This window comes from Phocoena phocoena, chromosome 3 (assembly GCF_963924675.1).
Source record: "Phocoena phocoena chromosome 3, mPhoPho1.1, whole genome shotgun sequence".
NCBI lineage: Eukaryota > Metazoa > Chordata > Mammalia > Artiodactyla > Phocoenidae > Phocoena > Phocoena phocoena.
In genome coordinates, this window is record NC_089221.1 from 78,302,929 (window position 1) to 78,330,803 (window position 27,875).

A 27,875-nucleotide genomic window follows, 5' to 3' on the forward strand; every position below is an offset into this window, starting at 1 on the left:
AAAACACTATAAATAGCCAAATCAACCCCAAGAAAGAAGATCAAAGCTGGAGGAATCACACTTCCTAATTTCAAAATATAATACAAAGCTACAGCAATCAAAACAGTATGGTACTGAAGAAAAAAAGCACTAATTCGAAAAGATACATGCACCCCAGTATTCATAGCACCATTATTTATAATTGCCAAGATATGGAAGCAGCTTAAGTGTCTATCAACAGATAAATGGATAAAGACGATGTGATACACACACACACACACACATACAATGGAATACTAACCAACCATAAAAAAAATGAAATTTTGCCATTTGCAACAACATGGCTGGACTTGGTGAGTACTATGCTAAGTGAAATAAGTCAGAGAAAGACAAATACTGTATGATATCACTTATATGTGGAATCTAAAATACACAGCAAACTAGTAAATATAACAAAAAAGAAACAGACTCACAGATGTAGAGAACAAACTAGTGGTTACCAGTGTGGAGAGGGAAGTGGAGGGGCAATACAGGGGTAGGGGATTGAGAGGTATAAACTCTTAGGTATAAAATAAGCTATAAGGTATATTGTACAACACAGGGAATATAACCAATATTTTATAATAATTATAAATGGAGTATAAACTTTAAAAATTGTAAATCACTATATTTTACATCTGCAACTTATATAATATTGTACATCAACTATACTTCAAAAGAAAAAAAGTATAGTACTGGCATAAAGACAGAAATACAAGCCAATAGAACAGAATAGAGATCCCAGAAATAAACCCACCCATTAGACCTGAAACTGTAAAACTCCTAGAAGAAAACATAGGGAAAAAGCTTCATGACATTGGTCTTGGCAGTGATTTAATGGATATGACATTAAAAGCACAGGCAGCACACACACAAAAAAATAAACGAGTAGGACTACATCAAACTAAAAAGCCTTTGCACAGCAAAGGAAACAATCAAACTGAAATGGCAACCTGCAGAATGGTAGACAATATCTGATAAAGGGTTAATCTCTAAAATATATAAGAACTCCTACAACTCAATAGCAAAAAAACCAACAACCTGATTCAAAAATGAACTAAGGACCTAAATCAACATTTCTCCAAAGAGGACATACAAATGACCAACAGGTATGTGAAAAAAAAATGTTTACCATCATTAATCATCAGGGAAATGCAAATCAAAACCCACATCAAAACACCTGTCAAGGGGCTTCCCTGGTGGCGCAGTGGTTGAGATTCCGCCTGCCGATGCAGGGGACATGGGTTCCATGTCCCGGTCTGGGAAGATCCCACATGCCGCGGAGCGGCTGGGCCCGTGAGCCATGGCCGCTAAGCCTGCGCGTCCGGAGCCTGTGCTCCGCAACGGGAGAGGCCACAACAGTGAGAGGCCCCCGCATACCGCAAAAAAAAAACACCTGTCAAGAGTCAGATGACTATTACTAACAAAAAGAAAAAAGACAAGTGTTGATGAGCATGTGGAGAAATTGGAGCCCTTGCACAATTGGTGGGAGTGCAAAATGGTACAGCCACTATGGAAAACAGTATGAAGTTTCCTAAAAAAAAAATAAAACTGCCGTATGATCCAGCAGTCTCACTTCTGGATGTTTATCACAAGAATTGAAACCAGGATCTCAAAGAGATATTAGCACTCCCATGTTCATTGCAGTATTAGTCACAGTAGCCAAGATGTGGAAACAACCTAGATATTCCTCAACAGATGAATGGATAAAGAATATGTAATATTCCATACATACAATGGAATATTAGCTTTAAAAAAGAGGGAAATTCTGCTTTATGTGACAGTATGGATACAACTTGAGGACATTGTGCTGAGTGACTAAACCAGTCACAGGTAGATAAATACTGCATGAGTCTACTTATATGAGGTATCTAAAATACTCATAGAATCAAAGAGCGGAATGTTGGTTGCCCGAGGCTTGTGGGGGGAATGGAGAGTTCCTAACCACTGGGCATAAAGTTTAAGCAAGATAAATAAGTTCTAGAGATCAGTTGTACATTGTACCCATAGTTAACAATTATGTATTGTACACTTAAAATTTAAGAGGGTAGATCTCATGTTAAGACTTCTTAACACAATAAAATAAAAAGGGAAAAAAGGAAAAAAAATGTTCAGGAAGACACAGGTACTTAAATACAATGCTATTTGCCGTGGCATTGAATTCAAGCAGATTTGCCTTATAGCCATCAAAAAGTGGTCCAATACTGAAATATATCCTCTTAAGAAATGATTTTCTCTCCCTAATGCAGGCCCTCCAAGCCTCCCACCCTTGGGTATTTTGTGTGAGTGGGTCTTCAGTATAATTGCAGTTGCCTTGATACGAGATTCTGCTTCCGTAGCTAGATGTAGTGGGAGAGGTGTAGTCTAATTGAAAGCCATATGATAAAAGATCCTTCACGGAAGGAAAGTCATGAATCACAAAGCACTGTGGCATGAAGCGAGGTTCTTTTGGAAGTAGGTTTGGGGTAACACTGGTTGGCAAGTACTGCATTTCATCATTTCTAAGATGCATTAAAAAAAACTTTAACATCTTTGAATTTGGAATGAATATTAAAGAACTGATGGTTGGTAATAGTTTAATTGGCAATGATTTTTCTTAGTGATATATAGAACAATTGTGCACTTTAACTTACTGCTATCTGGTTGGTAGGCTATGAGAGGAAAATACAAATATGTTAACATGATTTGCAAATCTTTGATCTCTGTGATTCCTTATGGACACACAGGGAACACTGACAAATGCCATCTCCATCTACTTCAGAAGGGTAGGTGAGAAAAATTAAGCAGAGTGACAAACGTCATACTCAAATAGTGCCATGGGCACACATTTGTTTAAAATTCCTGGAGACACTTACCTGGGCTCAAAGTCATTGTCCTTTACAACACATTCCTTCTTCTCAGGCACACTGCTCCAGGTCCTGGGATCAGCTAAATCCACCAGAGCTTTGGCATTTAGCAACCCGAATCCAAATCGACTATTCACCATCAAGCCTGCTCCATTCTTTTTCCATCCAGGGTTATTGGCCAGTGGGTCATACTCAGAGGTCCAGACAACCAAGTGCTGCATATCTCGCCAGGTGAGATTTGGACTGGAGAGGAAGTGACCCAAAGAATCTTTAAGGGACAAAAAGAAGTTTCCTTGCAAAAGCAAGTGCTAAAAACAATCATCTCCATTCAGAGATGATGAGGTATCTTTTGCAACTGTGCTTATGTAAATTTTGTGTGTATCACTATTGTTATGTCTTTCATTCATAATTTAAAATACAGTCTTGAAAACTTCTCCTCATACCGCATAAGTTACGATCTTAGCATGAATAAAATTCGTTTTCAGCATTGTAGAAAAGTAGAACTTGGCCCCTGATTCCTATGTACTTACATTTAACTGGAACAAAAATGAAAAATGACAGCACTTCCTTTGTGCCCTCCAATCGTCTGCTGTTCATTAACAGCCTTAGTATTTTCAGCATTATGAACCCACAGTTGAGCTTTTGACTTCCTTCTTAGGAAGACTCAGATTTAGACATAGGCTGGCTACCTACTCTTAAATAAATAAATAAATAAATAAATAAATATATATATATATATATTTTTTTGGGCGGTACACGGGCCTCTCACTGTCGTGGCCTCTCCCGTTGCGGAGCACAGGCTCCGGACGCGCAGGCTCAGCGGCCATGGCTCACGGGCCCAGCCGCTCCGCAGCATGTGGGATCCTCCCAGACCAGGGCACGGACCTGTGTCCCCTGCATCGGCAGGCGGACTCTCAACCACTGCACCACCAGGGAAGCCCAACTCTTAAATATTCTTTACCTCTTTTCTTTATATAGCAAAAGTGTCAAGAAGCTCTTAGCTACTTGAGATCATTCTTACAAGGCACCATGCTGAATAGTGTGGGGATATTCAAGGAGGTAGTTCATGTTTTTAAGAAGTGTACAATCAAGTAAATGAACTAAGTCTTTCAATAACTATAATATATCTGTTGAGTGCTGTATTCATAGCATAATGTATTGTAGAACTTTGAAGAGAAAGAATTCCTTTGGGATGGAAAGATCTAGGATGGCTTTTCTAGGAGGAAATATTTGAGTTGATTTTTAAAGGGTGGGTAGAATGTCAAAAAGTTGAAAGAGAGAGAACAGGGGTTGAGGCAATGGGTCAAAACCTCTGACAGGGGAAGGATAGGATGTGGCCAGAGTACAGTGGATAGTCTGGTTTACTGAAGCAAGGAAGAGGTGAGCTGGAGTACTGAGCCGGATGGTGAGGACCTTGAATGCCATGAAAAGGAGCTTATACTTTATTGTTTGGGTAAAGGGGAGCCACTGAGGATTTTTGAGCAAGGGAATGGTATAATGAGGAGCCTTGGCAAAATTAATTTAGCAGCAATATAAAGATAAATCAGAGATGCATGGGATTGTCAGGTCTGTTATAATGAATATGAAACCTTCCCTGATCACCCTATTTAAGATTTCAGTTCTCCCCAAATACTCCTGAGCTCTCTTACCTTGCTATACTTTTTTTTTTCTTTCATAGTGCTTATCATCTTCTAACATACTGAGCAACTCATTTGTTTTGTGTATTATTAATGTCTGTCTCCCCTGCTAGAATCAGCTGGGAGAAAGGCTGAGATTTTTATCCATCTTGTTCTCTGATGTGTACCAAGCACTCAGAAGAATGCCAGGCTCAGGGTATATATGCTGGATAAATATCGGTTGGTTGGATGATTGAATGTGTGCAAGTGTTAACTAGCCTTAAATACAATTTTAAAACTTACTGCTATTAGTCATTAGAGTCTTTCATGATCTCAAGCTTTTCCTTAGCTTTGAGACCTGCATTGTTTCTATCAAGCCAATCAAGCATTATTTATTAAATAATAAATGCCTAAGTGTTGAGTCTTCAAGGTTTCTATCTTACCACTAGGTTGTGAAACAACCATCAGGGGAATCTGTCTCAACTTGCTATTTTCTCCCCAGAGCCCATCATGGACTGGTTTAACAATCCCCTGGTGACAAGCAAGAGGCAATACACATTCCTAAACACTGAGGAGTCCGTTGCTGGCTAAGATCTAAGTCCTCATCGTAAGCGCTGCAAAGGCTCTATCTGGTGGGCCTCATGGGGAAGCTGTCCTCTCCACCCCAGTTTGAGTGCACAGCCCGTGCATCACCATCTCTGAAGGGAGCTGCAGTCAAGGACTCAGGCCTTCCTCCCCCATCAAGCTCTTCCCATATTTACATTCCTAGGCCCTGCGCCTTCATTCCTAGGTCTCCTTATCTGAGGCCCTGGGCAAAGCTCTTCTTCAGGCGCCTCAGCCAAGGCCTCCTGATGGGGTGGGGGGGAGAAGAAGGAACCTTGAAGATACTTCTCCCCACTCTGACTCAGTACCCAGTACTTCTCCACTCTGAGCCTTCCCCCTCACCCCACCCCACCCCAGAGTCCATAAAGCTACCAGAGCCTTCTGTTGGGGCTTCCTCAACAGTGAGACAACCCCCATGTCCATGCTTTCACCTGACCATCAGCTGGTGCACCTTTCCATGGGGGAAAATGGAATAGGGAGAGTCAGTGTTTTCTCTGGTTTTAGACTCTGGCCTTTACCATCACAGTAAGTGATGAAAGGCTTAACCCTTTCATTTTTGGTCTGTTGCTTTAAAGCTACTCTGACCCCTGGCAGCTCAGTATGCTTTCTCTCTGCTCAGCTGAGCTCCTGACAAACAGCACAGAGAGTGACTGATAAAGGTCTAAACCTACTGAATCAAAATATCTGAGGGTAGGGTATGATTTTCTATGTATATTTGAAAAAACCTGTCTAGGCAGTTTTATGTTATACCTAAAATAATAGGAGTTGGAAGAAAGAATACAAGCATATAACTAATTAAGACAATTAAGGGTCAGAATAGGGAGTAATAGAAGGCACATTAAATTATATTCTACTGCCAAAGACCTGTGTGACCTTAAGCAAAGCACTTCATCTCCCTGGGCCTGAGTGGACTCATCTATAAGATGAGTGGTTGAGTATGACAATCTTGAAAATTCCATATCATTCAGAACTCCAATCTGCCCAATATCATATATACTTCATTGTAGATCTTGTTTCCACATTGGCCATCCCACACGGAGGAATAATTAACTAGCTGAGCAGAAATGGCTTATTTTCTGAATGTGGGAACTAGTTCTGGCCTATATGGCACTTTATTGAAATTCTTGCTTCCAGTCTTTTAAAGGGAGTTTTAGGTAAAAGCCTCTTATCAAGGGGGTCTCTGGGCAACACACCAATTTCCCACTTGGATGGGCAGGGGTGTGTGTGTGTGTGTAGGTTGGGATGAGGATATGTAGTAAGGAGGCATGGTCTTGATAGTCATGATAATCAAGCACAAAGCAGATTTTCTACATTTCTATAGTTAGAGAATTGTTTTTTATTTAGTTGCAGATTTTGTTTTTTAATTTTCTTTTACCTATTCTTTGCAAAATATTCAAAGAGGCTTCATTGTCATGGAATTAGGAAAATTAAGTCTATTTTTCATTTGAGTGAGTGCATTTCATAAATGAAAAGGAGCTTCTAACAATAGTGCATCTCATTCCTGACAGTCTTCCTCTGTTAATTAGCAACACACTCCTCAGTGGCATCCAGAATAATTAAATTTTTTTTAAATTACATTGGGTTGCTAATCAAGGCTGTGTTTATAGAAAATAAGGGCTTTGGAATTAAACACTGAAATTAAGCATTGCTTCTAATTAGAAGAGTGTAGGTAAAGTAATCTGGAGACAAAACTCTAAGGGGAAAAATCTTAAAGGCTACGTGGTTTAGCCTCTAATCACAATTAGATAAGCCTAGATGTTGAAGATTTTCTAACCTAGAGACTTTCCAACATTTCACAATCCACTGAGTCAAGGATTTCTTTGATGTGATTTATCCAAAGTTTTCATGCAACTTTGAAAGTCCATTTCCCATCCTCTAACCTTTAATCAAAACAGAAGATTGGTTCATCTGTTTGTTTAATACCTCCAAAGAGGTGAAGGGATTCAATGTTTCACTTTTTGCTCTTTATTAAAAATTATTCTGATTCTTTGCTCTCCCCTCAAAAGACAGGTTACTGTCTGCCATCTTTCTTACGTATAATAGTACCACAGGCATTTATCCAAGGAAGTCCTGTCTCTCTTAGTGTGTGTGTGTGTGTGTGTGTGTGTGTGTGCGTGTGTATTATTTATTATATATATATATATATTTCCAGGATATGCCTATTGAGTATCCTAATGGGCATCTTCACAGTCACAGCCCAGTGAGGTTGTAGGAAAATACAGTTGTAAGGTAACCCTTCATAGCAGCTGTTTCTCAAGTTTTGGCTAGGGTAACTACCGGCATAAACATTGCCTGGAATATCAGAAACTTCTGAATCTGAGTCGCTGGCCGTTGGACCCGGGAATCTGCAAACTAAATAAACACCCAAGGTGATGACTGTATGCTGGTGTTTGAGAAACACTCTTCTAGGGAAGGAAAGTATTCCTCAGAATACTATTCTTTGAGCCAGAAATCATTCTTTCTCCTTCCCTCTCCTCTTCCCTTTCCCCAGAGTCCCATATTTAATGCAGCATAGTAAGTAATATGCATGACAGGAGCCTTTATTCAGAACTCATAAATATGAGTTAAGATGTTTCTTTATCAGTCTCAATCTTCTTAACTCCTCTTTCTTTGAGGGGATGAACTTTTCCCTCCCTCACAGGACTATAGGAGGCAGTGTCCTGTAGCTGCTGGTCTTTTGTGGGAACTTGGTTACATTTCTCAACCTCTCTAAGTCTCAGTTTCTTCCTTAGTAAAATGCAATTAATAATTTCTGTGTCACAAGACTGTTGTAAGGATTAGAGTTGGTCTTGTATATAAAGAGGTTAGCACAATGTCTGGCCATGGTAAGAGGCTGATAGATACTGAACGTTATTATCCTTGATAAATTTAGCCCAGAGTTGTTCTTCAGTCTCCATAGTTGTTCCTTGAGGAGAAGCACATGGTTAAATGATTCTTCCAATCTTGATTGTCTAGGGACTCTTCTAGAAATTCTGGCATTCAGATTTTCTGAAATAGTCATTTGGGTATAGACAATTGAATGGAGCTAAGAAAACTGCCCAGTTGAGAACAGACATCCCAATAATCTGTATGTACTTTGGCAGGAAGTTTATAAATGTTAAGATAGATTATGGCCATCTTACTGATGATTGAATCAAAACGAAAAGAATTAAATTCTTATTACATGCACCAGGGAGATCATAGACTCTTAATGTCTCCTAAATCATGAGCGGTGTGAGAATCTGATGGAACCTACAAACCATTCCCCCCAAAATGCCAGACACGCACTCCCAAACATTTCTGCATCTAGTTTCAAAGAAGTTCATGGACCCCATGTATTTCATAACAATCCATGGAGCCCCTGCTTTATAAATAGTCCATTAGGAATTAACTGAGATTAATGAGGCTAGATCATTCTTAGATCACTTTCTCCTTATACAGAAATAGAAGGTTTGAAATTTTAGAAGTCAGAGATTACACTTTTAAAATTTCAGTTCTTAGTCAAAATAAAATCACATCTGTTCAGCTAGATGGGTGTTTCTACTATTCTGGTCACTAGACAAGGATGGGCTAGGTCTGGCTAGTTACATTTGCATGCATTTGATAGGTATTGGGTAGGGAAGACAAGATTTTAAGGATGGTTTTCTTTTAAAAGCTCCCTGGAGCTAAAAGCTTGTATCCTAAAATCATAAATATCATGATATTGTTTCACTACCTGTGTGTAACTACTTGCCTTTATAGGACCTTATTTCTTTCACTCTGGACCTCTTACCACCAACCTCAGCAATTCATGTTGGATGATCTATATATGCTGATACCTTCAATTTCAAACTGGAGGATTTTATAAAGGGAAAAGGTTCGAAAAAAATAATCTGATCTGACGCCTCCATTCTATAGATGATAAATTGAGCCCTCTTAATTTGCCTAAGGTCACATAGCTAGTGATACGCCTAGAACTTGAAGCCAGGTGTTCCTTGCACTTTTCACTGCTTAGATTATCTTTCCTCAAATTTGGTTTGGGTCTGCTGATGCCAGTCAAAGCTTGTGTCTTTAGACTTTGCCCTCTGTCCATCCCCTTCCTGTTACAAGTGGACTCAGATTCTGAACATAGCTTTTCTGTTGGGTTCAAGAGCTTCAGATTTCCCTGTTTCTGATCGGGCATCTGGATTTGCTCTTCCTTTATCAGTACCTTTCCAGCCTCTCCAAGTAGGTAGACTCTTGATACAAGCCTTACTAGGCATATCTTTCTTAGCCGCTGTGGCCGTTACATAACTGAGATACCAGGGACTAAACCACAACTCCACAGGTGGCTCCAGGGCTCCTGGAGCAATGCTGGACTCTCCTCAGCAGCGGCAGGGCTTTTCCAGCTATGGCCCAGCCCAAAGAGTTCTGTTCTTCTACTACTGTGAACCTCACCTCATCTACTGAACCTGACATGAAGGAACTGCTTTGTCCTCTCTGTAGAGAATATGGATGTTCTTCTAAGATAAATTCCTTATTAGGAAGGATAATAGTAATTTACAAGTTTTAACACGTCTTCTATCATGCGGCCACAGCACCTGACTTAACATTTAAAGATTTCTCACCACACAACATCAGAACATTTTTTCCTCTGTATTAAGTGTTAGACTATTGAATAACTATTATGAAGGGAAAAATGTTGCTAAATCTCTTTTTGGTAACATACACTAAAATAAATTCCAGGGAGATTTAGAACGTAAATATGGTAAAAGAACCATAATAAAAGACATATAAATAAATGTGTATATAATTTGGAGTTGTAAAGATTTTTCTGAGCATAAAAAGGAAAAAAAACCTTAAAGAGACTAACAAAGATAACTGTGTACATATTAACTTCATTACATTAAAAATTACATGTAAGTAAAATTAAAAGGTAAATGTCAAACTAACCAAGCATTAGTAGCTTTTCTAACTAAGGCCATAAAACAAAATCAAGGTCATAAACAGTCACAGATGATAAATGGCAAAAGAATATAAAATATTGAGCTTCATTAGTAATGAAATAAAAGCATATAGAGATGAGATGCCATTTTCACCTAACAAAGTAGCAAACATTTTAAAAGATAATAAAAGTAGGTTTGATCAGGGTTTAGGAAACTGGCACTCTCACACATATACTGCTGGTGGGAATACAAAATGGTACCATCTTTATCAACAGTAACTTGTCAATATGTATCAAAATCATTAAAACATGCATGCCCTTTGACCCAAAAATTCCAATCGTAAGTGTTTATCTTAAGGAAATTATCAGAAATGATAACTGATATCTATGGACAAGGGTGTTTGAGAATGAAATGGCCTTAATAAAATTTGCATTTATATAATGGTATACTACAAAAAGATAAAAGTCCTGTTTTTAATTCTCATGTCCCCCGATGATATGTTATATCAGCTCTAGGGTGGGGCTTATATAATCTAAAAAAAAAAAAAGGATGTTTTTTAAACTTATTATTCCTAACACTACCCACAGGAAATTATCGGGACAAAGTCTTTCTTGGTGGGAATAAACAGAAGTGAGAAGGCCTTATAGCTGAGTGGTAGGAGGACTGGGGAGGACTGAGTGGGAGGAGAGCATGAGTTTTTTTAAAGTCAAGGAAGATTGATTTAGCTATGAGAAAGTGCTCTTAATATAGGTGGATTAAAAAAATTACAAAATAGGGCTTCCCTGGTGGTGCAGTGGTTGAGAGTCCACCTGCCGATGCAGGGGACACTGGTTCATGCCCCAGTCCGGGAAGATCCCACATGCCGCGGAGCGGCTGGGCCCGTGAGCCATGGCCGCTGAGCCTGCGCATCCGGAGCCTGTGCTCTGCAAAGGGAGAGGCCACAACAGTGAGAGGCCCGCATACCGCAAAAAAAAAAAAAAAATTACAAAACAGTGTGTGAATTAAGATTCCAATGTTGCAAGATAAGTGTGTGTATTAAATCTACATTGAGATGTTGACAGGAAAAGAGCTTATTTTTTATTATTTTTTGTAGTTTTCCACTGTAACCATATATTCAGAAAAAATATATATGCTATGAAAAAGAAGGAGAAACAGCTTTTTACAGGTGATTCGACGCTTGCTGGGCCTTACTTTGCTTCCAGGGCCAGAGCGAAGATGCCAGCAGCCAGGGGTGCTGAGGCAGAGGTGCCTGTGTGGGTCTCTGTGCAGTCGTTGTGCAGGTCAGCACTCGTCTGAGGGGCACCAGGAAAGAAAGAAACATGGGAGAACATGTGAGGAGTGTGATCCTGTCCCCGGGGGTTAGCCCTACCGAGGGCTGCATCTGTTAGGATCAGGAAGCCCAGCTGATTCGACTCCCTACTTCCTCCTCTAAACTACAGGCGGATGTTTGCCATCTGCTGATGTTTTAGCTCACTCTCCTCTATATGCAACTTGTCTATAATTCTGGCATCAGAATGCCTTTTTCTGGGGATGAAGTCCTCCCACTATGAATTTTTTTTCTCTTCTGAGATTCCCAAATGAAATGCTGTCTGTAAGAAAGGGAATGTTTCAAAATCACTGTGAATCATACTGGCCCATTAATCATCAGGTCCATTGTGCTTGGCCTGGCATATTTAGAAGTTTTGCCCCAGGCACAATTCCCTTTTGCCTTCAGATTGACATTTGAATGCCTCTTCAGCAGGAGGAGGTAAAGCCATCCTGATCTGGGCCACTTGAACTATTTGCACAAAACATGTCTAGTGTGTGGTTTGCACTCACTGTTGACGTAATCTGATGGCCATGAGTTAGTGTCACATTTGTACTTTGATGAACATGGTGAGTTTTTCAAATGAAAGTGTGCTGGACTTAGATCTGGGCTCAAATTCTAAACCTGCCACTCAGTAGATGTGTCCCATGGGCAAGCCACTTGGTTTCCCCATCTGTCAAATGAGGTTGATATTTCTCAACTCCTATTCTGAGGCTGAAATGAGATCCTGTCTGTGAAAGCATTTTCACACAATGTGATTGCACATAAGGAATTACCCAGGCTAATTTTAGCTTAGTGAAGAGGTTGCTGAGATGAAGGGAAGAAACCATAGAGACTTCCCATTAGTCTGCCTGAGGACCACAGTGTTGTTGGTTGAACAAGTACTTGGGCCAAAGGATTACTAACAAGACACCCACCCAGGCTCTCACACTATGATTTTTAGCTAGAGATTTCAAGGTGTGGGAGGCAGGTGCAAAAAATACAGTTTGTTCTATTATCACCTCCTTTGGCTTCCCACTTGGAGTCGCTGAATATCTCAAGTTCTGGTGGCCCTGTTCCTCTGGGGGCTGCGGAAGCAAGGTTACCCTTTTTACCTGTTGACGCAAGTAAGCCCCAGAGATGACTGTGCTGAGGAAGAGGTTTGCGTAAGACAAAGGCTATGTTAGTGCAACTGTCTCAAATAGAATCCACCAGCTGTCTCTTCTATGGCTCATTTACCTAAGGAGGGATCTTTACAAAGATGGAAATTCTTCCTCCTGCTTCACAGCAGAGTGGCTCAGATGAGGGACCGTCTATGAAATGGTGACTCTGAAATGGACCACAGGCCATTTTTTGAAAAGCCACTCTGAACACCCACAGGGTCATCAAGAGCCAGGGGCTGTGAATGCAAGTGGGGCACACGTCTGGTAGGCTCCTTTACAGCAGGGTATAAGATATACCTGCCGTAAAGAACCCCTAGGTAGAATGTTACTGTCTCTTTGAGTAATTGAAGATATGGGCATGAGAGGTAGGCCAGGGCTTCTAAGTTGAGACCATAGTTTTACTGTCTAAACTAGAGTAGGTTGCAGAAACAGGCAGTTCCGGAAGAGTGATCCTGCATGAAGATCGTAGTTCTGACAATCTTGTTGAGATGCCATTAATATGAATTTTACACACATTCCAAAGGCTAATTATTAGGCAGGTTACCCACAATCTAATTGGATCATGACCTGGTTTTTTATTGAGATTAGGATCTACATCCTTTAGCTGGTTGGTTCTTTCTGTGTCAGGAGTTAAGTTTGAGGCTTTCAATTTTTAAATGAAAAGAAGTGCCTCTCTTTGTTCTCAAAGCCCCCGAATGGGCCTTCATCATCCTGCCCTTGAAGGGAAATCCAATGATTGCCCTTGGCAGTCTGACTCATGGAAATGAAGGCACAGCCAAGCGGGGGCTGGAGATGTTCTCTGAGCATATAACCTTCCTAAGCTCTTTATTTGGATGCTGAGAAGTTCACCTCAGGGGAAATTTAGACTGTTATTTTCCTGTAGGTCGTCCATCCTTAGGAGACATAGCTGGTGTATGCTCTGTATTTTTATCATCTGCTAAAGGGCAAGTCAGACATTTTCCCTGCTATTAAAGGATCAACAAGTACAAGGGTGATAAAGCTCCAACAACCCTTAAAATCTTCTTTAAGGCTGTTTTCAGGGAGGCATCACACAAGCTGAACAGACATTTGGAGTCTCGGCCATATGTAATGACAGATTGGTGGCTTCTCAGGGCTGAGTTTAAAAATGACTGAGAGGCGACATCATTTTGGCAGAAGCGTCATTATCCCTGGGAGAGAAAACTTCCCAATATATACCCACCCTTCAAGTGAGCAAAGTGTGAGTCTCCCCAACTGAGACATGAAGCTTAAGCAAATCAGTTTGACCAAAGGATCCTTTTGAAGGCGAGCCGTGTTCTCCTACCTAAGCAGAGAGAGTTAGACAAAAGCAACCTACGATTCGCTGGTCCGTGTAATCCCCGCTGCTGTACGAGGTGGCCAGCGTAGAGGAGCACTTCTCAGCGTACCAGGGGGATAGGCCTTGCTGCGAGGCACTGCTGATGGAGATGGTGTAGATACTGTCCGTGTACCCATCACAGTCACAGTTATCTCCCTGACGCCCCCCATTCCCAGAAGCCCAGACGAAGATAGAGCCCTTTCCTTGTCTCCCCTAAAGGAAAAGCCAAAACATATCACGTCTATTATCATCACTGGGGTCACTGTCACATCCCAATAAAATCCCCAACAAATATATAAATACATGCATGAAGTTCTCAGAAACAGTAATTTGGAGTCTGTTTCAACTCCAGGTCCTCCAGCATTGATATTGGAACTCTCGCGAGACTGTATGTTATAAGCCACTGAGCTCTGGTGCTGCCAGCCCTCCTCCATCTGGGCCCTCTCTGGGATGGCACTGAGTGAGGACTTTTCTCTTTTTCCTTTATTATGTGGATTCATAATCTGGCCTTCAGCACTCACTCGAATATCTTCACTGTTCCCTTGGCTTATGTCACTACGCTTGAATCTTTGAACTTCCTTTCTTTCTGCTTGAATCTTCTGGCTGACTGATAGAATGACAAAATCAGGCATTATTCAGATCTGCTTTGCAGCTGCTTTAAAAGGGACTCTTCAATTGAATGGAACTCGTCAAGGCTACCCTTTCTATGATTTTTCAATTTGTGCTCTCCAAAATTCCTACTTTTGTTTCATCCTGTGCAGAATGAGGCCTTAGAATCCTGGCAAGAATGCACTCAACCCCAGTGACAGAGAAACACAACCAAGGCACAAGTATTCATCAGGCACGTGCAGAGAGGGAGGTGGCACATTGCTATATTTAAGGATGCATTTTCAGAGTATTTGAAGGAAGTCTGGGTAGTAGTTTACCTCATGTAGAAATCCAAAAGCAGCGGGAAAATGAGAAAGGACATATCCAGAGTATTTCTGAAAGTAAATATTCTAAGACTAATGAATATCTGTTGAATGTCAGACCCAAATGGGGAAAACTTTCTTAACCCTTAACTTCCATCCCTTTTAAGAACGATCTGGCCCTCTAAATGCACTTCAAACCATAAACAATAACAAGAAGTTCACAACCATTTCTTTGCATATAAACTAAGTGTCCTTCCCTTCTCCTCATATTCAAATGGTCAGGTTTCATTTCGAGTGGGTCTGTGTTAAACATCTCACCTGTTTGACACCATATTCAAAAGCCTTCTGGGCTAGTCGGCCAGGCCCCTCCACAGTTTTCCCATCATCATTAGGGCCCCAGCTCGCACTGTAAATATCCACATGTCCAGGATTAAATCCAATTGAGCTGGCTTCAATAGCATCCGTCACAATGCCATCGAGCATTCTTATCCCTGAACAGCAAAACAGACAAATACATATGCTGATGTCAGTGTGTACGTGTAGAATGGCACGATGCTCTTAATATTCATTTTTTTAAAGGACTCCCAAAAGAGTCAAAAATAGGTAACCAGTGTATGTCCCAAATGACTGTGACCCAGCTGCTAAAAGCACAGCAGGGAGATCAAGTCACCGCCTGCATAAGCTTCCTTATGCGCTGTGCTGTGCTGTGGCCATGGTTGTTGTCGCTTACAAAATGTCTCCCCTCCCTCTGCTGCCCTGATAACCTGAAAATGACAGGATAGCTTTCAGCAAGAGGCATCAAACAGCTCTCTCTCAACATGCCTGCTCATGGCTATACCACGAATGGCTGTGGCCCGGTCAGTGCCTCACAGAGGACTCTGTACAGGAAACCGTGCAGCTTGAAAAGGTCTACTTACAATAGGAAACTCACAAATAGGGAACAAACTCTTGTTTCTAAGCACTGATTAAAAATAACCCAGAGGCCATTCTTTTATGTGTTTGCTAAGAAACATTTTCAGGGAACATGCTTCCTTTTCTTCTAAATAATCTCAAGGATGAAATCATTGCCGTGGATTTTACTCCTGAGGGGGAATCAGTTTTCATCAGGAGAAGGCAGATGCAGTGGCTCTGTGCTTTCCAACAGGCTGTCACCCATCATCAGACTCATGTATTCAAGAGCCAGGAAGGCAAAAGCAATTTAGACGGATACAGGCAGCTACCTGGTTATTCCTGGCTTCAGGCTAATGATGCAATGGAGTGCACAGCTTTATATTTTCACACTATTATTTACTATGGAGCTTGGGTAAAAGAACATGTAGTTGACATGACTAGTAGAAGTTACATTTATTTTTTAAAAATTGTTTAAAATGCATTTGGGAAAAAAATCCCAGCTCTGCTATTTACTAGCTCTGTGATCTTGGGCAAGCCACTTAACTTCTATGTGCCTCAGTTTCTTCAGCTGTAAAATGCGGATGATAACAGCTCATGTGCATTGAGGATATACTATATGCGGCTACCATTGTACAGGCCTTAAACATATGAACTCATTTATCCTTATGACAACCATTTGAGGTGGGTGCTGTAATTCTCCCCATTTTACAGGGAGAGAGACTGTGGCCAGAGAGGGACAGGGACTTGCCCAAGGCCACACAACTTGCAGCTGGGAAGCTGGGACTTGAATCCCAGAAATCTGGCACTCAAATCCATCCTGTTAACTTCCAGGATGTGGATAATGTCTTGGAAGGTAAATGATGGACATACAGTAGGTGTGTTTTGGTTTCCTTGAGAATCTTGCTTCTGATTCCTCCTCTATAAAATGAAGGGATGAGATGATTCTCTCACAGACTATAGCTACTTAGTTCATCATTACTTAAAAGTGCATTCTTTTTCTAGGTGATTATGTAATTTGTTCTCCTGCCTCCATTTTCTTTAAATTAACATGGCATTTTGACGATGCTGTATAAAGGAATCAAGAATGACCCTTAAAATCTAGGAGTGTGCTGTAATAGTGAGAGATGCATTCTATATGCTAGGATGTATATTTATTTGGTTCCGAAACGGAATACAAAGCCAGATTCAAGGTATACTCAGGCACAGCTTAAAGGAGTTTTACTGTCATTGCCATGTTCTACAATGAATCTTTTTTGTTGTGGTTTTAGAAAACAAACTAAATGCAAAATTCATAGTATAACCATGAAAGCCTGAGGCAGGGCTAGTGTGAAGAGGAGAGACAAGTGTTTTATTCTCTGTGAGCCCCTGCATATCCACTCTGTACCCTTCTTCACGGGAACGTGGATGGCAGCAGTGGGTTCTTTTGTCTTCCCATTGGTTTCAGCCAACTGAAACAGCAGCAGGAGGTTTGGGGGTGAGGGGAGAGTGAGGTACTCATTCCTGGATCCCCCCTGCTTAGAAGCAGCTCCATTGTTGTACTCATGGCCACAGCTCCTATCCAGTGGCTGTCTCATGTGGTCACAGCTTTCTCTCTCCAGTTTCCATGACTACTCCCTCCCCTTGCTCCATTAAGTCTAAAGGTGGTAACATCTGCTTACATCAGTTAGTCCCTTGTTGGTTTCTTTTAGCTCTTGAAAATAGTTCCTTTATTAAATTGCCCTGATGGAACTTACCATATGCTTACCTATAAAGACACTGACTGAAACAACCAGAGATTCTAAATTTTTGCTACCACAGATAACCTTTGGCTTCTTACTATAAGAAGTATGTATTCTTTTTATTGTTTTTAACTGTTCTTTGTTATGAACTAAAGGACTACAGAATTGAGAGGCAGGGAAAATCTTTGCCTAAATTTACCTCCTCCTTCTGTTCTCTTAGCAAGCACTCAATAACAAATTCTTCTAAATCAGAACACAGAGAAAATTAGATTTGCTTCAAAAGCTATTCAACAATTCCTTTTCCCACCCAACAAAGACGTATGGGCTATATTCAGCTATCATTTTCTAAGAATCCAGGTCAATTGATTTGCTTGCAAATCACATTCAAGTCGTGTAGCAAATTTTGCATGGAGTTCATTTCTTCCTCTGGTTGTTGGAAAGTCCCCCCACACCACCCCATTTACACCAGGTAATGCAAGACTCAAATTAAGGTGCAAAACTACAGGAACAACCCTTTGCTTTACCTCCAACTTTGGAATTGTATGCAACTCCGACCCCACACTTGTGATTATTTGCTTGCATGGCAATTTCTCCTGCACATCTGGTCCCATGTCTGAGGATTAGAAAATAGGATTTATAAAACATAAATGAGGACAGACATTGGTGTTGCATATGAATCCATGGTACATGGATATGTTAACTATTTGTCAGGCTTGTTGCTGGTTTTCTTCCCATTGGCATTAGATGAAGTGTAGGTATCAGATGAAGGGAACACGTACTGGAGCCCAAGTATATGAGTTCAAGTTCTATCTTCCGCCACAAACTAGTGATGTGACCTTGGGTAAGTTACTGGTCCTCAAAGAATTGTGGCATCCCATGAAAAATTGTATGCAGAACACTTAGGAAAGTGGCTGGTATATAGTAAGAACCCAGGAAGTGTTAGCTATTGATACCATCTCAAAGAAATGGTTTCTGTACCAGAATTTTGGTGTTAAAGTGACTCCTCACTTCCCCTCACTAGTGACTTCCTTGGATTAGTTTAACCTGTACAAGTCCTAGTAGGATGTGTAAAACAGAGCCCCCTCTCAAGCCCTCCTCTCCTCCTCTAACCATATACCAGACTAAAACATCTGAAGGTTTCCTGGTACCAAGAGGATTTTGAAATTTTAACAGGACACTACAGGCTATTTGGGAAACCAGGGTGCTCCTGCAACTCTGACAGGGACCAGAAACCTGAACAAGACTAGTTTTGCAACTAGGGACAATGAGGGTAATTTATGATTTCAGAGTGTTTGGGGACAAAAAAAAAAAATCCATCTCTAAAACAGACCAAAGTCCACCATTAAAGTATCAATTCTGAAATTCTGGGGATAGTGATTGTCTTTTCCCATCACTTCCCTGACCTCAGGAGGGTCAATAAGTTGAGAGAAACTTTAATGTGAATTTGTTTACTTCATGACTTTATTCCATTGTGGAAGCTCCTGGGAGCAGCATGAAGACTGTTAGTGCCTTGGAGGAGCCACTGACCAGATATGCTGACATAGAGGAAAAAAGAGGAAGGGTTAGCTCTGAGCAACTCTGTCAGCCAGCTCCCTTTGAACACTATTGTACTTGACATCAATTAATTTAGCCCAGCATGAAATATAAAAATCCTAAATTGACTGGGTCATTTAAAATAAGCCTGTTTCAATTCCTGGTCTGGGAAGATCCCACATGCCACAGAGCAACTAAGCCCGTGCACCATGACTACTGAGCCTGCACTCTAGAGCCCGTGAGCCACAACTACTGAGTCTGCATGCCTAGAGCCTGTGCTCTGCAACAAGAGAAACCACTGCAATGAGGAGCCTGCACCTCGCAACGAAGAGTAGCCCCCGCTCGCTGCAACTTGAGAAAGCCTGCGCGTAGCAACAAAGATCCAATGCAGCCAAAAATCAATATATTAATTAATTAATTTTTTAAAATTGCCATCTCTCAAACCACTAAAAAAAGTTTAAAAATTCTAAATATTGATACTTGATTTATTTAATACTTGTATTATGAATCAAAGAAAGAATAATTCCTAAGGAAAAAAATAAAATAAGCCTGTTTCACTTATTTTTTTTTCCTAAAATACCAAAGATGATTTCCTGTTCTCCTTCCACTGAATGATGTTCTTCCTTTATGTTACTACTGGATGGGAGTCCTAAGTCAGAACAATGTAATTATCTTTAATTCACAGTCTTCCCTAATATAGCAGGCACCCACTTCTTTTTGGTCTTCTAGCATTTCCCCCTTTTGGGAAGTGGCCCTCGCTCACTTCTTGTGATTCTCTATCATGAGGCTTGTCCTCCCAGAGAGCATTTCAAGAATTGATGCAGATTCTGGGGGAAAGAATTATATTCTTTCTCAAGAATCTTCAGCTTTAAGTTCCACGTGAGCCATGTGGATCTTGCTACCAGGCAGTGTTCTATTGAGAATGAAGCTAAGTGGAGGTGAGCAGCACTAGGAGATGGATACAGAGTAATTGGTGTCCCGATGGCATACTATTTGAGTTTCTGGATCTTACAATGCTTGAAGCTGAACATCTCTTGGGGAAAATATTTTCATATCTCCATTTTACTTAATCTTTGTGTTAGGATTCTCTCACTTGCAACTGAAGCTCTCCTGACCAACACACCGATTCTCTGAGAAATGCATGCATATTGAACACATAGAAGGCACCTTATGCCTGTGGATTAGCCTTCTTTCCTTTTGTGGAAGGGAAAGTTCATTTGCCATCATCGGGGAAATATGCTACCAGAAGTCACCACCACCTGTATTTCCATTTACACAAGATGAAAGACAGCGCCCAAGATAGCAAAGTCTCCAGGTAGAGCCTACAGAATCAACCTGTTGGCAAACATCTCCAGCATTGTACCTCTGTCCTAAAAATGATTCAGTATGACACTACCTATTATTTATCTCTCCTTATATAGTGTTTATCTCTCTTTACATAGTACTATTTTCTTAAAATGTGCAGGATCGTGGTACAAATAGGGGTTGATATCTTTGCCTCCTCTTATCCTCACTTCTCACCTGCACACCTTGAGAAAAAAAGACTTTATTAAAGTGGTTCTATATCATTCTTCCTAAACCTGCAGTTTTCTTTCCTTAAATCAGGCTCTGAGATAAAAGAACACTCTATTATCTTAGAACAATGGCTATAACTGGCATTTAAACAAATTGATTTTTAAAAAATTTTTCCAGAAGATAATTTAAAGACTACTATTGTACTAGTTAAAATATCCTTGCCACACATGTTATAAAATAGAATAATCTGTAATTGGTGTTGAAATACTGATCACAAATTCATGCCAGATTAGTAGTAAGAGTTACCTGCACTTTTAAGATTTTGTTATTTAGTGATTCCTCATTTGATTTGCAGAGGAGAATTCAAATGTAGCTTTTATTAACCTCATTTACATAGTAATAAAGAACAGCAGCAACACAGATAGTTTGGAGAGATAATGCCCTTGGAATTGGGAGATAATAGGTCTCTAACTGCTATAAAGGCCAAGACAAAATGGGGCCATTCATTTTCTAAACCTAAGGGATTTATTTCTGACAATATGCTAGAAGGGTAACTCTACTTTTATTATACATTTTGATAAATGATGGGGATGCTAGTTTTTTAGTTGATAGTCAAGAGGACCGTGAGAGATAGCTGCTTATTGTGTAATTTTCAAATAGCAGATTCTGAATTGGCTTAGAAAATTGTCTCTGCTTCTGCTCTTACCAGATGATACTATTCTTGTCATGCTTTTTTTCTCAGTGAAAGGAGGTCTACCTTAGTTGCTAAATGAAAAACCTTGATCATTATCATCATCATAGCACACATTTAACTTTTTCTATATACAAGGCACTATCCAAGCCAATTACATATATAAACTTATTTAATCCCCCTAAGAACCCAATGAAGTAGGTATTATTATTACCTCTTTAGTAGATGATAAACTAGTCACAAAGAAGTTAAATAATTTGCTCAAGGTCACTCACCTATTAAGTGGAAGATCTAAGATTTGATCTAAATCTAGCTGCAAAGTCTGTGCTCTCTTGTTTGGCCATGCTACACTAACTCTATGCTATGTGCAAGGGCCACGGTCTGCTATGCTCTGGAAGCTCAGAGTTTTCAGGCACAAAATACATACAATTATGGGTTGCTTCCTTGGGGCCTTTGGAACTCTGTGAATTGGGGGAAATGTGGCTATTATCAGTACCATAAGTTGAGAGTCCCCTTTTTTGCGGGGGAAGGGAAGAGGGACATCTGAATTCCCCTTCTCATGAGTACAAAACTCTAGAGAATGTCATTTCACCAGGTATTCACCTATCATGCATCTACCACACAAGTTATCACCCACTTTGGATCCTGGGCCAGACCCAGTACACACTGCCTAAGAAGGAGGCTGACACCTTCAGCTAACAGTCTCCTCAGCTGTGCCCATGTGGTCGGGAGCAGATTTCCCTCTTAGTCTTGATCAAGGGGATGGATTGAGAGTTGTCATTTTTACTTCATTCTAGGAAGAGTGTCCTTTTCTTCCAAGCACTTACTGCCCATTTCCTTAGGAAGCTTCTTTTAGGAGGGTAGGGAACAGATACCTTGTCACCATTTTAGGAGACGAAATAAAAAATAGAGGCAGAGTGAGATAAGTGATTTCCTCAAGGTCATCCTCCCTCCTGGTAATTGGCAAAGCCATCACTACCAGGCAGGCTAACATTACAAGGTCATGCTCTAAAAGAACATGTGTTCCTCCTGGTCTTGCACTGCCCTCACTCAGAAATATGGCTGAACGTTTGTCTTGGGGGGTCCTACTCTAAGTTCCTGAGATATCCCACTTTCCTCCAAGGGTGCCCTCTCATGGTTCCTTTTGTATTGTTACTGGAATGTTCTAACCTCAAGGGCTGTTTGCTGTTAACCCCTTTAAGAGATAAACCCTAAAAGAAGTAAATGGTACTGAAAGAACCCTCCCCAAGCCTCCCCTTCCCCTCAAGGAAGAAATATACACTCGGAAGTTGAGGCCAAGTCCTGGAGCCCCAGCCTCCCTTCCTGGGGTTTGTTGGCCTCCTGGAGGACAATCCAAAGTAACAACTTTAGGTCAACATTACTACACCAGCCACAAGGGAATTCTGAGAAAATAAGGGAGAAGGGGAGAGGGAAACTGAGAGCAAGAGAGAGAGAACTCTATTGACCCTAATTGGTTAATAATCTGAGAGAGGAAGAAAGAAAAGGGAAGCACTTTATGTGGCATCCACAAAGAGCTTTTCACTACTTGCTCTTTCCATCCCCACTTGTAGCAGCACTCATTTTGCCTTGGCTTTCATCTGCTTTGGTGCAAGTTTCTTTTGGGTGGAGCAAATGAAGGGGAAAGTGTGAATGTCTCCTTGAAGTCTGTGAGAGACATCATTATGCACAAAGATGAGTTTTCACATGGGCATGGACACTTGAGGCTGTGTGCCTAGAGGGTGAAGTTCCTTTGGAGCTAAGAAAAAGAAGGTTAAAATGTCTCTTGCCTTTGGGTCTTTATTTGGCCTCTTGCTTCGGTGGGTCTGGCTCTTGGCCTCACTCGTCACCTTGTGGCTGCTATGGAGAGTTAATTTAGGAATCAGAAGATATCCTTTTTCTCTTCCCTTTAGCTTTAGAATACCCAGCAGAAATTCTGGAACAGGCTACTAATTAGCCCAATGCCCCGGAGACTGTGTTGGATTTGAGGGCCAAGCCCATGGTATATTTCTCGTCTGGTGCCTTGTCATATTCTTCTGAGGGAAATTGTGAGCATGGTTGTGGCCAATATAGGAAATCATGGGGATTTGTTACCTTGGTCATCTATATTTCTCTTCATGACTAACATCAAGCATGTTGCTAGTAATAAACGATTCATAGAGGAATTGGGGGCGGGGGGGGGTGGACTCAGATTTTTATTCTTTATGTCTCAAACAATTTTTTTTAAAGCCATAACTATTCAGTAACATTTGAGGGGAACATTTCGTAATGTAAGAAGAAAGTTTAATTGAAATATGGTTCTATAAGCCCAAAGGAATATATAAATAGAAACTTTTGTTTCTGTTTTAAAAGCAACAAAATATTGTGGTATGGATGGTGTACATGAACATTTTCTGAGAGCTCAAATGTGGATTATATTTATAGTGTAATTTTCTCAAGTAAGATAAAAGCATTTTAAAGCACTTACCCCCACCCCCAAATCCACATTTACTCACTTGTTCTCATTTGTGGGATCATATCGGGGAAATGGATCATGGTCATTATTGTTAAAATCATAGCTAGCCTCTGGATCCTAAAGAGAAAACAAAAATAACACCGTAGCATCATAAAAAAAGCAGTACTTTCGAGTCTTCTATCCCTATCCTATTTCCATCCTGGCTGATAGCTCGAAAGTCTGCATTTTAGAGTTTCTGGTCCAGTTTCTGATCATTTATCATCCCCATAAACCAGGCAGAGGTGATATACACAGAAAAGTGAGCCATCATCCAATTCTCAGTGAATGTTTCCAAACCTCTAGCTCATAGACTCTCATAGGATATTAGAACAGAAGGAGTCAAAGTTTACTTAGTTCAACCACCTCATTTTCCAAATGAGAAAATTGAGGCCCAGAGAATTTGAATGGCTTAATTAAGCTAGAGCCCTAGTTAGTGACACTTTGATGCTCACCTTTCTTAAGAATATAGGTGCAAAGAGCTGGCTTTGGGCTGGGGCTCAGGTCTACAGTGATCTCCTTCAGCCTCCTCAGTTAAAATAAACATGTAATTTAATTAAAGAGGCTGTGCTTGAAATTCAAGACAAGCTTCCAGGTCCCACCCCCCTTTGCAATCAGATTGCTACACTTAAATATCTTCCACGTAAGAATTGTATCACTACTACTGCTACTTCTCTATATTTTCCATATCTTTTAATAATTCCTAATCTTTTTCATCTCTTCTTTTCCTTCCTGTTTCCTTTGCTCTTTATCTGGGGAATGTTGGTTGAGTAGAAAGGATGAGAGAAAGACAAGGGGCAATATTCAAGATGAAACACTGATTTAAAGACCTAAAATATTATGGAGAACTTCATAACCAATTAAGTAAATAACTTTCATTTACTTATTTCCCATTTTTAGTAAACTTTTCTCAGCTTGTCATTTTTGTATTGTGTAGTGCACGCTTTGATTTGCATGGAAGGAATCACATTCACATAACTTCACAATGTGAGAGATATTGACCCATAAGGGATGTCAGCAGGAAGACTGTGAAAATGGTCTCAGGCATCAGGCTTGATTTGATTGCTTTCATGTCCCCAAATACTGAGTGGCATAGAGTTTGAATGGCTTTTAATAATTTAGCTGATGTTAAGTGCCTCCCCCTACCCCAACACACATGCTTTTGTACAATCCTTGGCTCCAGCAAATTCTTTCGATGCCCAGTGATACAAAAAAAAAAAAAAAAAAAAAATTTATGTGCACTGACAGAAGGGTGAGGGAAGTGGCAAAACCGTGGCCCATCATTACCAGGACTGACATCAGAGTAGCCTCCTGCTTGAGGGAAGCAAAGTCCTAACTGTGTGTCAGTGTAGACAACTCCCTAAGTTGCAGCAATGGGAGGGCTTAGACTCACATAGTTGGCATAGATGTCTGTGTGATTCCACTCCAAGCCATCATCCAGTACAGTGATAACAACTCCTTTGCCTGTGATGCCTTTTTGCCAAACAGGTATCACATGGAGGTCCAGCTTGGGCAGGGCTGCAGTCATCCTAGTATCTTGCTGATAAAGAAAAACCAAGAAGCATTGGTAAAACCATGATTTGTTTGCTGCAAAATAAGAACTGAAGCTCCAGTCTGGAGACCCATCTTTCTTCTTCCTGGGGTCACTCTATTCGTTAGAAGCGGGCAATTAGGTGAAATAAAAAAACAAAGTTAAGGGTAAGACCAAGTGAATCATTGAGTGCTGCTCTTTTTCCAGTTGTTCCAATGGAAAATCACTCAAAAGGATGAATCACCCTATGCCCCTTGTCTTTGAGCTGCGTGGCTTTGAAGAAGTTCATCCCTAAGTTGCTTTCATTTATAATTACATGCTCAAGCTTTTCATCTACCAAAGCTTTATTTGATGTCCCATGTTTCCATCTCCCCCCCAAATCCTGAGCCTCCACTGCCAAACTGAATGTACTTTATATTGTCTGGTTCACAGCTCTTCATGGATGTTTTTATAAATTTTCTAAAAGAAAAGACAGAACCTGGAATGCCCAGGAGGCTGTGGTCTTACCAAGACTTGCAATCTAACTGCCTATGTCCAAGTATTAGTGATTTAGGGAGTAAGTACCTGTGAGAGAAGATTTGGGATTTGTTTTCAGATAATTTTTCTGTTAGTTACTGTATGTGGGACTGTAAGGAAGAAGAGCTAGACAGCAAGGGAACACAGATATGAGCACATCCCCAAGCATTCAAGAGAGATGCACTAGAAAAATGCCTGCTTTTTAGTGAAGAGGTCAACAAGATATTTATAAATAACAACAATCAAAAGTATCAGTGAATGCATTGGCCCCTGGCTGATGCTCCTCAGAAAGAGGTGGGGGCAAAACAAGAATTTACTAGGCCAACATGAAGCTGAATCACAGGAGGCTGGAACTACACACAGATTGTTGGCCAACGCCAGAGAAGAAGGACTCTCTGTCAGTCAGAAGAACAATCATAGAGTGTGGTTAAGAATATGGCCTCTGGAGCCATGAATTATGCCCCCTCCACTATAATTATGTGATTTTGGCAAGTTATTCAACTTGCCAATGTCTCTGTCTCTTCATGTGTTAAATGGGGATACTTACTATACCTACAACAAAATGTTGTGTGAGAACTAGATGAGTTAACTCATGTTAAACATTTAGAATAGTATTTGACACATGGCAAATGCACCAGTGTTAGCTAATGAGTCTCTTCTGCTGCAAGGAGTAGGCATTGCCTAGGTTAAGAGAGTTTCAAAAGGAATTGATCTCCTTTCCCATCCATTATGCAACAAGGATGTCTAAGCATTAGCTTATGGTTGTCATGAAAATTCATCTTTTATAATATTCTCAACAATAAACACTTCTATTAACATGTATTACTACGATAGAGGCTTAACATTAAAACAGAGGAGAGCACTATGTAGGCAAGCAGGAACACTTACAGTTTCTCCACTAGGTGCCTACATTCCAACAAGGATTTGATAACTATCTTAAAGGTAGAACTGGTTCGCAAGTCTAGACATCTGCAGATAGATGCCTTTTGCCTTTCCTTGTGTTCCTTCCTTTAGCCTAGTTCAGAAATTCTCACCTGTAAGCATGTGCAAATTGCCTCTCAGGGCTATATATACTGAATCATGTTCTCTGTACTCTTTGGGTGATTTAAAGGGTTCTCAAGAGTGACTTTGATCAAATATGTTTTTTTTGCCATGAGTACTGTTTTGGAACCCCTAACTTGCAAGACATGATTCTTCTGTATTTATTCCAGATAAACTTAAGAAGACAAAAGGCAACAACCCTTCCTCTCATAGTAGCTAAAGATCTGTGTTTCAGACATCCTCACATAGTAAAACAGAAGATCCAGATCATGGAAGGTCCCGTCAACCCTAATCTCTAGGTAACACAGCCCTCTGCTGAATTATCTATCATTAAAAAAAATCTGTTGTTCAGATATAACAAATATCCCAGGTCCTACACAGTCCTCCTGTAGGTACTTACCAAGTACCACTGCTGATTCCACATCGGATCATTGAAGAGATCTAGTGCTGAGTCTCTTAGAACTGAACGTTTACTTCTCTCTTTTTCATACTGTTGTTCAGCCCATAGCACCTACAAGGAGTTTTAGAGCAAAAAAATCAACAAATAGCCACCTCTGGTGTAATCATCTTCCCTCTAACTAACTCTAGTACTCTCTCCATCAGAGTTCAGGCAGCTCCACAGTGTTTTCGTTTGACTATAGATCAAACTGGCAGCTCAGTGAGAAAAAGGGATTGCCCACTGGTGAGATGAACATTTCCTCTATTACAGTAAAATGTACCTTTAGGGGGAGGAGAAGCAGTCAGTGAAGTGATGATTCCCTCAAATTATTTACACTGTGATTACAGTGGAAGTAAAAGTTCACCCTGCTTTCATCAGCAAATGGACCATATTACTCACTTTTATATTGAGGTTCCAGGGTTCTGTGGCAGAAAATCTGTGCATTTTCGTGGAATGAGTCAACAAGCTAAGAGATCCTAGGGACTGCCGTTATGTTGCTCTTACAGCTTAATTCCTCTTTCTTTATATACAAAAATAGAAATTGCAAATGTGACAAAAGACAAGAGAGGCGCTATGTCTTGGCAGATTTGAAATTCTGCCTCCTCTATTCTTCAACCTTCTGTTTAAGTGTATTTAATATGAGAAACAGATCCAGGGTGATGAATGAGCACTACTGACCATGCACACTTACCATTGATTTAGTTTCATGTATTATGCAAAGACACCCGACAATACAAAAATTACCTTCCCCACATTTATAGCATAATCCTATTACACTTGAGGCCCTGAGAGGGTGAGGGGCTGCCTTGTGGTTATATTCGTTAGGAGATAATACCATGCTCTAATTTTGC

The 27,875-nt window shown here is 40.5% G+C and overlaps 1 protein-coding gene across 1 annotated transcript in view; it reads right to left on the minus strand.

Annotated features, from left to right (window-relative positions):
• PCSK1 (proprotein convertase subtilisin/kexin type 1) overlaps window positions 1–27,875 on the minus strand; it is a 40,370-nt gene that overhangs the window by 6,476 nt on the left and 6,019 nt on the right. Inside the window, exons 3-10 of the mRNA XM_065875651.1 lie at window positions 26,986–27,096; window positions 24,891–25,037; window positions 23,502–23,578; window positions 17,795–17,883; window positions 14,980–15,152; window positions 13,751–13,963; window positions 11,158–11,258; window positions 2,874–3,107 (exon numbers count right to left, since the gene is read on the minus strand). Coding sequence (XP_065731723.1) covers window positions 2,874–3,107; window positions 11,158–11,258; window positions 13,751–13,963; window positions 14,980–15,152; window positions 17,795–17,883; window positions 23,502–23,578; window positions 24,891–25,037; window positions 26,986–27,096 — 1,145 coding nt within the window. The remainder of the gene's footprint in view (window positions 1–2,873; window positions 3,108–11,157; window positions 11,259–13,750; window positions 13,964–14,979; window positions 15,153–17,794; window positions 17,884–23,501; window positions 23,579–24,890; window positions 25,038–26,985; window positions 27,097–27,875) is intronic.